This window comes from Primulina tabacum, chromosome 17 (genome assembly GCF_025594145.1).
Source record: "Primulina tabacum isolate GXHZ01 chromosome 17, ASM2559414v2, whole genome shotgun sequence".
Lineage (NCBI taxonomy): Eukaryota > Viridiplantae > Streptophyta > Magnoliopsida > Lamiales > Gesneriaceae > Primulina > Primulina tabacum.
In genome coordinates this window covers 9674884-9686901 of record NC_134566.1, presented here as the reverse complement: position 1 = coordinate 9686901, position 12018 = coordinate 9674884, and the positions used below count along the sequence as shown (strand labels likewise).

Here is a 12018-nt window from a genome sequence, read left to right as displayed (position 1 = left end):
TGTAGTAGTGATCTCTTTTCTGTTTGTGAGAGGTTTTGTATCAGTGACATCTGTTAGATCTTATATGCTACAGTGTGACATATATGAGATTGAGTTAGATTATATTGTACTTGGGTTGTCCGATTTCGATTTTATTATCGGTAATGATATGTTGATCAAGTACAAAGTTACCGTTGATTTTTCCAGAAGATTGAAAGATTCAGATAGATATGATTGATGAACGGAAATTACGGTAATAATTCTAGATTTAGAATTCCTTGGATATGAACGATGTTGAGGACTCGATTGTTATGGAAAGGAACAGAGGGATTCCTTATGCATTCAGTTGATTACTGAAATCGAGTTTATCATTGGCTGATTTGCCAGTAGTATATGAAATTTCTGATGTTTTCTCAATTGGAATTTCAGAGTTGCTTCCAGTCAGAAAGATAGATTCTAGCATTGAATGAATGCAAGGTACTATTCTTATTTCTAGAACACAGTACAGAATGATACCGATTAAATTGAAAGACTTGAAAGACCAGTTAGAAGATTTCTAGCCGAGAGTTACATTTGATTGAGTATTTCTATTTGGGATGCTTCAGCTATGTTTGTGGGTTGATGAACCGTGTGTTCAGAAGTATTCTTATGATTTTATGCTCGTTTTACCTATGATATCCTGAGATATTTGAAGCATATGACTGATCAGATTGAACATTTGAAAATTGTATTGCATATTCTGAAAATTGAAATGTGGTATACAGAAACTGTTGAAATGTGCATCTTGATTGAGACAGATTGTATTCAGGGTTTGTGATATCTGAAGATGATATATCTGTTGATTCTAGTACAGTAAAGCTGTGATCAGTTGACTGCGACCGATAGTATTGTCAGAAAGTACTGTTTTATGAGTTTAGCGGATCAGTATCGATGAGTGATGTTTTGAATCTGATTGAATATTGTTGTTGTTCTGAATCCGTATTTGAAACAGATAGTAAGCAGTGAAGAATTTATATTGTACAGTCCGAACCAGAGCTGATTTGAGAATTAAAGCAGTTCAGAAAGTTGATCAGAATGTTCAGAACTCGATATTGACATCAAAACAGAGTATCGATCATAATATCAGGTTTGTGAATGGGTGTTATATGCGAGTAACCGTCTTATTGTACTGAATATTTCAGATTTGAAGCGACAGATATTGTCAGAAATGTACAGTAGTCGATTCCGTAATCGTCCTGATGGCAGAAAAATGTACAGTGATTTGAAAAGACAGTTTTTGAGAAAAACAGATGAAATCAGATATTACAGAATTTGTATCAAAATGTCTGAAATGCCAGCAGGTAAAGACAGAAAGATAGAAAACCGGGGAATTATTATAGAGCTTATTTATTCCTGAATGGAAAGGGGATCACATTTCAAGGGAGTTTGTGACGAAGCTACCGAAATCCTCCCGAGGTTGAGATGTGATTGGGTCGTGATGGACAGATTGACCGAATCCGCGTGTTTTATTTGTACAAGATGACATACAGATATGACCATATGACAGAAATTTATGTCAGAGAAGTAGTCAGATTGTATAGAGTGCCGAAGTCGAGTGTTTCAAACCGTGATCTTCGGTTACTTCGTACTTTGGAGCAGAGTTGCAGCAGGCCCTAGATATGAGATTATACCTGAGTACTGCATATCATCCATAGACTGACGGACAGTCAGAGCGGACTATCCAGACACTAGATGATATGGTTAGAGCGATAGTACTTGATTTTAGCACCACTTGGCAGGATTCATTGCCATTGTGTGAGTTTGCAGACCCCAACAGCTATCAAACGAGTATAGAAATGATACCGTTTGAAGCGTTGTGCAGTAAGAAGTGCAGATTCCCTCTGTATTGAGATGATATCTCTGAGATTCTTGCAATTAGATCTGATATGATCAGAGGTATGACAGAGAAAATAAAGCTGATTCAGAAGAGAATGAAGACAGCTCAGAATAGACAGCTTGAATATGCCAACGTCAGATGATAATCGTTGGTATTTGATATAGGAGATTGAATATTGAATTGATTTAGCCTGAACATACTTGATGGCAGATGACGATGTGGATTTGTTATGAGCTGTTGATTAGTATATACGGATGTTGTATAGCCACTATTTTGAGATAGATTCTATCAGAGTTACTTCAAATTGTATTATGACATTATACTTCGTGAATTATTAGTCCAGATTGGAATCAGAATCAGTAGAAGAAAGATAATTCCGAATGAAGATTATTCTGCTATTGAAAGTTCAATAGAGTTGTTAAAATATCAAGGAAGCTATCTGGAAGACAGAATCTGAGATGAGATAAAGATTTCAGAATTGTTTTATTAAGATAAGCTTTCTGATTAAATTCCATCTACATTTCTTCCTTATTTGATATGAGTTGATTGCATATGATGATTACCTGTGATATGATCTGATTGCCTGTGATTTCGAGGACGAAATCGGATCTTAGGAGGGGATAAATATAAGGCCCGAGAATTTGATTACCGTAATCTGAAATGATTTGGTGATAATTAATGTGATTATAGATGGAAATGATTAGATCGGAAAAGACGGAAGAAAACATGAATTATGATTTGAGGATGATATGACATTGAAGAAGACATGGAATTGAAAAGGGATGTATGTGCATGAGTGACGGGCAGAGAAGTGCGCGCATATGCGCCGAGTAGTGGCGCGCATATGCGCGAAGGGCCAAGATGTGAGACAGAACTCTTGGCGCATATGCGCGACGATGAGCGCGCATATGTGCGAGGTGACCAGTAGCACAAGTAAGAATTCCAGAGAAGTTGGCGCATGTGCGCGAAGAAGGAACGCGCATATGCGCGAGAAGATGCATTGGTGATTATCGAGTCCAGAGGGTTGGGCGCACAAGCGCGGCGTGGAGGCGCACATATGCGCGAGCTTCATTAAACCGAGACAGTAGGTCTCGCGCATATGCGCGAACGTGAGGCGCGCATATGCGCGAGATGTCGTGATGTTACGCGCCGAGACCTAAGGTCTCGCGCATATGCGCCGAGTAGTGTCGCGCATATGCGCGAGACGTGCTGCCTTTAGAATGAGCCACCCGTCCTATGCATGCATGATATATATATATATATATATATATATATATATATATATATATATATATATATATATATATAAGTGTCTTCAATTTCTTCAGAAAGGGAAAAGGAAGAACTGAGAAGCCTTAGGAGAATCTTAAGCTTTACCTTTCGTATAATTCGATTTGCGATAAATCGATCCGTTCAAATTGTAATCCTTCGGTATCGTGTTCCTAGCGACGACAGCTACAACAGGACGTAAGTTTTATTGAATTCTGATATCGTTTGAGATTATGATATTGGGGGAATTATGATTTGACTGATATATTGTGTTCTGGGTATACTGATCAGTATATAATTGAAGTCAGATCGAAGAACGGACTGATTATATAATTGTTATGATTTTTAGAGTTGATATGATCAAGATTATACAGATTTGCGATTGTTATATGTGATTATTGAAGATTATGATTCGTATTAATATCGATTATGAGTTGTGGTATTATATCTGTGATGTTGAGATTGACGGGGTTACCGAGACTGTATTGTTATGCCGTCGAAACATCAGTAGATTGATTTTGATAAGATTCAGCATTGATTGAGATTGTATCATGATATCATTGATATGGATCAGATTATGTTTGATTTGAGTATTGATCAGAACAGGTCTTGAATTGAGTTATACATTGATACAGTGTATTCGATATTGTTATTGCCAGATTGATTTGATAGGCCGGGAGTTCGAGACTTCGACAGAGTCAGATCGACAGAACGAAACAAAAGGTATAAATTGATGTTGATGCGGGATTGCACAACTCGAGTTAGATTTGACTTGAGTTTCCCAAAATCACATACTTTATCTGATTGCATTGATATTTGCAATTGATGTGATTGTTATCTTTGGTCTATTACTTTATGTATTGAGTCATAGGCTAATGCGCCTAGTCGTAGGCGATTGATCTCGTGACAGAGGGACCTGATAGTGATAGAATAGTCGTTGGGCCATTGCACATTGTCACAGAGGTTCGGCAAGATACGCCAGGGCAGATCCGCCTAGTCTTGGACAGAACCGCCAAGACACCGGACGTTTGGTCTTATCGATGTGACTTAGAAGAATAGCGACTTCTATTTCCGATATTCGGTATAGCTAGGACCAAAGTCCGTAATAAGAACGTACCGTCACCACGATCGAGAGAGTAGGTGAGAGATTGTTACGTTCTTATTCAGATCGGGATCCCTAGATTAGGATGAGTCGAGTCAGAGTCTAAGAGTCACAGAGTGTGATTCAGAGTTTGTATTGATTCATGTTTCTGATTTTGATACATGTTATGATTATTTGTTTCATGCTGTTATATCTGTTTATATGATTGCATGTATACATGATTTATACTGGGAATGTAATTCTCACCGGAAGAGGATGAGAGATTTTAGTTAGCGTGGAGATCCGGGCCCAGAAGCAGAATATGATTCAACACTGGATATACAGTCGTTGAACCTAGTTGAGATAGAGACATGTAGTACATGATTGTACTTTGACTTTGAGATGTATATCAGATAGATTATTGTTACGTTTCCGCATTTATAATTTAAAAAGAAAAAAAAAATTAGTCCCACTTTTCTTAATTGTTATATTTGACATTAATAATGATTAAGACATGAATTAGCGTCCGGGTCCCCACATTTGCTATCGGTACATGAAGTACTTCTAATTTTGGAAAGTTGGTATTCAAGACAGTTCTATATTTTGTATATGGTTGATTGAAATCCATGAAGTTGTTCATTCCATCTTTGACTTGTGGGCTCCTTTAATCCAAGGGCTTTATCTGCAATATAGATGAAGAACTCTCGAATATGAGTGAACTCTTGAAGATCACACCAGTATACTTTAAGGGAAACATGAAATTAGATCTCCCTTGATCTGAATCTGGTGTTTCCATTGTGGTTAGAAACACGACCTCAACATCTACTGTGCACACTTCTAGGTATCTCATGTTGTCTCACTCGTTTCAACGGCACATATTGACTTTGGCCTAAAGCAAATTTCCAATGCTTAAGACATTATAGTACACTATGAAGCTCAAATAGCTAAATATCGCTTACTTCTGGATGTGGCGATGCATTCTGAACAAAAAAAGGGAGAAGAAGCTGCAGGAGTAGAAGAGGAAAATGCAACACGAGAAAATAGGAGAAAATGAAGATAGTGTAGAGGTATACATTACGGCAGAGATCACTGATGGCGATGCAACTCCTAATAGTTTATTTGTTTCTCTCTCTGGTTTCTTAGTTTTTTTTGTTGTTTATCTATATGGTTGTCAGCTTCTGTGTTTGTGTTCTGTTCAAGCGTTAGTGTTTTGCTCTTATTGAATATATTGATAAGTCTTCCGATCCAGTCCCATGTTCCAACGCCGCTAACAACATCTAGTCTAACTTGGCTGAATTCAGGGAGAGATATATCTCTAACCGAGGGGGATTTGTGTGGATTAACATTTTTGCGTGTTTTGTCCAAGAAGATAAAAATGAGGATATTGAAAGGAAAAATATTTTAATATGCAACACATAAATTATATTTTCTTTTTTTATAATATTGTGCATAAAATATATAGTTTTGTTTTTCTAGACTAATGTTATTTATGATAAGATTTATATAATCTCTATATATGATCTTTTTATTTAGAAGAGTTTATTAACTAATGAAACTCTAGTTTCTATTATTCATTAGTATTGTTTTTGTGTAAACTGAAAGTATTTTCTAGTAAATCTTTTGTCTTGAGGTATTGGACACGTGTGTTTACTTATGCATAATTCTCTGTCTTGATTTGTTTACTTAAAATTTTGTGTGTTGAATTATTCTACTGCATGTTGTGTTAGATGTCACAACAGCGCACGTAACAATTACTCTGAAACACGTAGTCCCTCTATTACACTGTACTTTTATGTTAAACAACAACCCTTTCATATAAAAATTTGTATGAACCGGTATCGCAGTTCGGTCCGATCTAAACCTGATATCAGTTCAATTTTTCGGTTCAAACGATAAAAAGTATGATCTTGTCCTTAAACTAACATCTTCTATTCTTTTTATTTTCACGAACTGAATGAGAAGTATCCCAGTTTTTAGCCAAATACAAATTAAAATATAATAATTAAATTAGTTGCCCAATGCTCAAGCCCCCAAACTAGAATAAAAATATATAACTCTAATTACTAATCTACCTACATGTAAGGACATGCTTGATTTAAACTTCAACAAAAATTGGATATATTTAGGCTCAAACTTAATTCAAATTAAGCTCGAACATTAATTAATGTTTTTGGCTCAGATTTGATTTTAATTAGAGCTCGAGTTTGAGTTTGACTATAAACATTCGAAGATGTTTATGAGTTTTTTGAACTGTTGTTTGGAAATAAAATAATAATCGAAAAGTTCGAAAGATATTTATATAATATTCAATTGTATTATATTGATAAACTATTAAAACCCACGTACTATCAAATAAACTAATTTGGTCTCGAGTTCGTCTCATCGAGAAAAATTCGGACATATTTGAATTGGGCTCCAATTCAATAATTTTGATTATGAGTCAAATATTTTCCGAGTCGATTCGTTTGCACTCATAATGAAAATGGTTACACCCGAAGTTGAATTAAACCCAAGTTCGTCCTAAATTAAAACACAAAAAAAGAAATTCTTTCACTACACTCAGTTTCTCTATCAAGATTTCGAACCATGGAAATAATATCCTCTTTATCCTTTAAATATTTGTAATAAAATTTATCTTCTCCGGAAAAAATAAATCATACACACAAAGGTAAAAATTATTTAGCACCATCGAAAAACAAGGCTTAATTCCCTCCTCGAATCATATATTACACGTAATGGACACGATTCCTTTTTACTATAAATTTGCATGAACAATATTTGCATGGCAAAAACCAAAGCTTTTCCATCCAAAAAAGATTTTTTTAAAAAAAAAGAAAAAAAGAAGCTGTTTGCTTTTTAAGTTAAATAATTATTATTACAATATTTCTATGTAAGCTTATCCATTTTCTGCAATTTAACATCATGCCGAAAATTGCCCTTTCTTTGCTCCTCCTCCTGCATATTCTATCCGCCGCGTACGCCGCCACCGGAAATGGGGGAACTCCGACGTCCAGCGGTGGGCTCAATGCAGCGTGCAAGAAGCTTTCCAACTCCAAATTCTGCATCAAGCTGCTCCACCCCTACGCCTCCCAATTCCAGGAGAACGACCCCCACAAAATGGGCCATGCAGCAATCTCTGCCACCCTTTCCCGAGCCCAAGCCGCCAGAGCGTTCATGATCCGTCAGATCACCGAGCCCGAAATTAACTCCGCCGAACGTGCCGCCATCCAGGGCTGCCTGAACAAGGTCGGCAGCAGCGTCGACAGCCTCAAACAGGCGGCTCGTGAGTTCAACAACATGGAGAAGGCGGAAGGGGATCAACGCGCGGCCCACAAGAAGACCGTTGTGAGAAAGATATTGTCCTCCAGCATGGCTCAGATTGCATGTTACGACATGTTGAACGGCGCGGAGGTGGACGGAGAAGTCGTGAAGGAAGTCCGGCAGGAGGCGGAGGAGGCTGCCAAGGCTAGTGTCGTTGCTCAATTCTTTGTCAAATAAAATTAATCTTCTCGTTATAGCAAAGGATATGTATATAAGCATGATGATTATCAAAGTTTAAGCAGTAAACGATTATCGAATATTTACATGAATGAATGGAGAATGGATTTGATTCCGAGGTGTTGACAACGTCAGCGTTTACAGAGCCAACGTCATCAATTTTCTTTATTCAGTTAGCGTTTTCCGATGCAAGATCGTTATTTTCCGATGTCAATCTCCCTAAATATGACTATAAAAAAAATCTAATTCAAAATTTCAAAATGAAACTTCGAATATTAAGTGAACTATATGGAAGTCAGTGGATTAAAAATTTATTATTTTTACCAAATTTTATTGGTTTTCAGTTCAAATCTAAGTTGAAGTCATTATTGGTAAATTATATTATGCACAAATGTCCTGTGTGTAAAATTATAATAATAATTTATATAAGATTTTTTTAATATCATCAAATGCTTAATTTAATATTTAATTTAATAATAACTGATAGATATTAGTGATGAGTCGTAGTACAATTTGAGACGTGTAATATTGAAAATAAGTTGCAATATCAATATTGAGAAAAAATGTTGGTATAAAGGTAATTTGAAAAACAAAAGATGTATTTTCTTGGTGACCATTCTTACTACTAAATTATGCACACACGTTGTAATGTGTAAATTATAATCATAATTATATATATATATTTGTCCTTTCCATCATGAGGTACTTGTCTTCCATCCAGAAATTTTAGTCCAGCCCATAATCTTCCCACCATCGAGTAAACTTACATCCTCCTTTTTCATGATTTTGTCCAAGGGTGCAACTGAGTGAAGTTATTTATAGCCAATAAAAACTCGAGCCGAGTTCAAACTTTAATGGTTCTATTCAATTAGTTCACGAGTTACTTGAATATTAATATAATTATAGAAATTAAACCCTAACAATAATTATGCTACAAACATTAGCGAGCTTCTAGAATACTAGCTGGTATAATTCGATATTTTCACCAGTGGATTTCGAGATTGAAATTGAATACTTGATCGATTTCTAGCGTACAAAATTTAAACCGAGTCGAGCTTGAGTATCATGACGCTTGAGCTCGACTAGACTCGTGTGCACCTCTGATTTTGTCTATTCCTGATTCCGTCGGTTGTGGAGTAAATGACCATAATGCCCTTGATTCCTATTGCTATTAGCTACAGTGAAATAGAAACATCCTTGTTCTCTAATTATTGGAAGTCCTGAATCTAGTTCCATATTAGACTTTTTTCCCGATGATTTTATGCTATACATCAATACATGTAGCATTTCTTTTTGATAAATGGCAATAAACATGGATCTTTATTAAATGTAATATGGTATTAAAAAATAATTCAGAGCTGTAATAAAGGAATAAATTTTGATTCTCATAATTAAACATTTGTCATTTTGTTTCCAAATTAAGATTATAAAGTTGTGGAAAAAGCATGATTTTGACTCCAATTTTTTTTCCCACATAATTCTAACAATTAGAAAACAGATATATATCGTTAATAATTATATTACATAATCACACGTCCCTCAAATTCACAATACATTGTGTTTTTTAAGTAATTAATAATATATAGTAATTACTTAAGTTCTCTTTTTTATGTAATTGTTATATTTTATTTAAAATTTTAACCATGAATTTCAGCATAGTAATTGATCAGCGCCAATGCATTACTAGTCACGTGCGCCACCCTCGAAATCCTCCTCCTCACGGCGGTCTTCACTTCGCAGGTGGTCGGCCTGTCGGCGAATCCGTCCATGCATGTGTCTTCATCCGTCAAGGCGGCGCTGACCCAAGTCTGAATGTCATCCACTTATCAGCCAGAAATCGGAGTGTCTTTTATTGATCAGGTTCAACTCCGCAGCGGATCGCCGGAGCCGGTCCACCGAGTCAGCCAGCTGATCCACGCAGTCGCGCATGGCTCTCACCTCCCTCGGGCGTATGCTGCTCCATTTCAAGAGCTCTGCCATGTCTGCGGCGGTGGAGCGGGCGCTGTTGAGGCTGAGGGAGAGGGCTGCATCCGCAAGGAGCTTCGGGCTTTGCTGTATGGCAGTTGCTTGGGTTGAGAGGGAAGCGTAGCACAGTCTAGGATAGGCTGTGACGGAGCAGGATGCTTTTATGAACTCGACACCGGTTGTTCCGGCTGCGGTTCGGGTGGCGGAGCCGAAATCAGCGGAGGAAGCTATTAGTAATGTGATGAATAATAGAGCTAGTGAAGTAGATTTGGTCATTGGCAGAACTTTTATTTATTTACTTATATTTGATAATATGTCTGTTTTTGGTGATGTATTTAACTTAAGTTGGGTGTGGGAAATAAAGGAGGGAAAGGATTGGTATTTATAGAAAGATTAGAGCCGCTGTATTTTCCTAAAAATTAAAATTTACTTGGTTTTTAAGTCGACATTAATTGAGAGTCGAGTTGATTCGAATTTGATATAATTTATTATGAGGAGAAATTATATTTTTGATCTTTAGACTTGCATATATTTTTTATTTTTGATTGATCATGTTGTTTGTTAATTTAGTGTATTGATCCAATAATTTTCATTTTTTTTTTCTATTTTGATCTTTTTAATCAGAATGCTGATGTGAAACTGAAAAATAATGACGTAGTATCGAAAAATGCTAACATAACAAAGAACATTGCATGTTTAGAGCTCTTATGTCACATCAGTAATCCAGTAAAAAAATTTAAAAAAATACAAGTTAAATGATTAAAACTGTGAATTGACCGATAAAATGACTAAAAATAAAAGACGTGGAATTAAATGAGGAAAAATGTGTTTTCCCGTATTGATAAAACCTACGAAAGTATAAACATATAGATGAGACAACTAGCTAGAGCTATGCAGAGCCGTACCTGTGGTTCACAGGGCCTGAGGCGATATGTTAAAAAAAAATCTTGTTGTGATAAATAACCGTAAAGCTCAGTTTGCAAATTAAAAATAACCAAACAATATATATAAGGAAAATATAATTTACGAGTTATATATTTATCTCTTTGCGATTTTTTTCATCGTACGCCACAACATCAACATGACTCTAACGTAATGTAGTGTCATATGAACAATTATATTGGAAAAAGATTGAAATTGGCAAAAATTGTAAGATATGTTGATAAAATTGTAATTTATCAATATAAACTATCAAAATAACAAAATGATAAATATAATGAACCAATATTATAAAAATATACGATTTGCTTTAAATAATAAATATATTATTTTATTCAAGAAAATAGAAAATAAAGATATGTAAAACAAGTAAGTATCACAATTTTTTGTGTTTTATTTTTTGAAATGGGTCCAACTACATAAATTCAAAAAAAGAGGCCAAATAATCGACAAGTAAAGTATAAAAGTTTAACACATGAGTTGACACGATATACAATAATAAATATATTGGATGAACATTACCATTTTATGCATACAAATTTTTTAAAAATTTAATTAATGAGCCGTGTAGCTTTATTGTTTGGGTTCTACATAATTTGATTAAATCCCCAATGAACACAATCATCATATTTAATCATGTTTTCAATGGATCAATCTCCAATTTTTTTTTAAATGTCCAATGCATATACTATTTAGATGCAGGCAACATGAGACCAATGATTTTTTTTGGGTCCCCTGTGAGGGTCGGGTCCTGAAGCGATGGCCTCTCTCGCTTTTACAGGAGGTACGGCCCTGGGGCTATGCATGTATCTGAATCGTGCATGAAATAATTGTGACACCAATGCTAGGTATTTAGGTTAATATCCCTATGATAAATGTATTAAAAAAATTAGAGTTTAAAAATTGTGTTGAAATTAGGGTTATTTTCATTTCATTATAGTATGATGTTTAGTCGACTGTCTGATACATTGAATGAATATCATATCTTTTATTTAGTGACGACAATAAATAAATAAATATTAGGAAAAAAAATATTCAATATAAAAAAAAAATTCTAAGGGAAAAAATGGAATGCTTGATGTACATGCATGGATTGGATTAAAAAAAAAACCCATTAAATTAAATTTAATTTTGAGTGGTAGGAAGTCAATTTCATACTTAATAGTTGGTGATATTCATTATAAGGGAAAATACCAAATTCCTAACTTTAACGGACATGTCTACAGTAACCTGTTAACATTATGACTTAAACTTAACTTAACCTCAAAAGCTAGCTCAACGAGAGAGGATTGTCCAATACATATATACAACTTTCAGGTATTTTATCCAACCGATGTGAGACAACTAACACACCCCACCTCATGTCCAAGAATGAACATCTGGAACATGAAATTTAGAAATGATCCAATTA

At 35.2% G+C, this 12018-nt stretch overlaps 1 protein-coding gene and 1 pseudogene across 1 annotated transcript; one reads left to right on the top strand and one right to left on the bottom strand.

The window, feature by feature from the left end:
* The first annotated feature begins 7127 nt into the window (after window positions 1–7127).
* Window positions 7128–7703, top strand: LOC142530460 (21 kDa protein-like). The gene has a single exon (XM_075636296.1). It carries the CDS (start codon window positions 7128–7130, stop codon window positions 7701–7703), a length of 576 nt encoding a protein of 191 aa, XP_075492411.1.
* A 1604-nt stretch (window positions 7704–9307) lies between these two features.
* On the bottom strand, window positions 9308–10015 carry LOC142531131 (21 kDa protein-like; annotated as a pseudogene).
* Between the last annotated feature and the right edge of the window lie 2003 nt (window positions 10016–12018).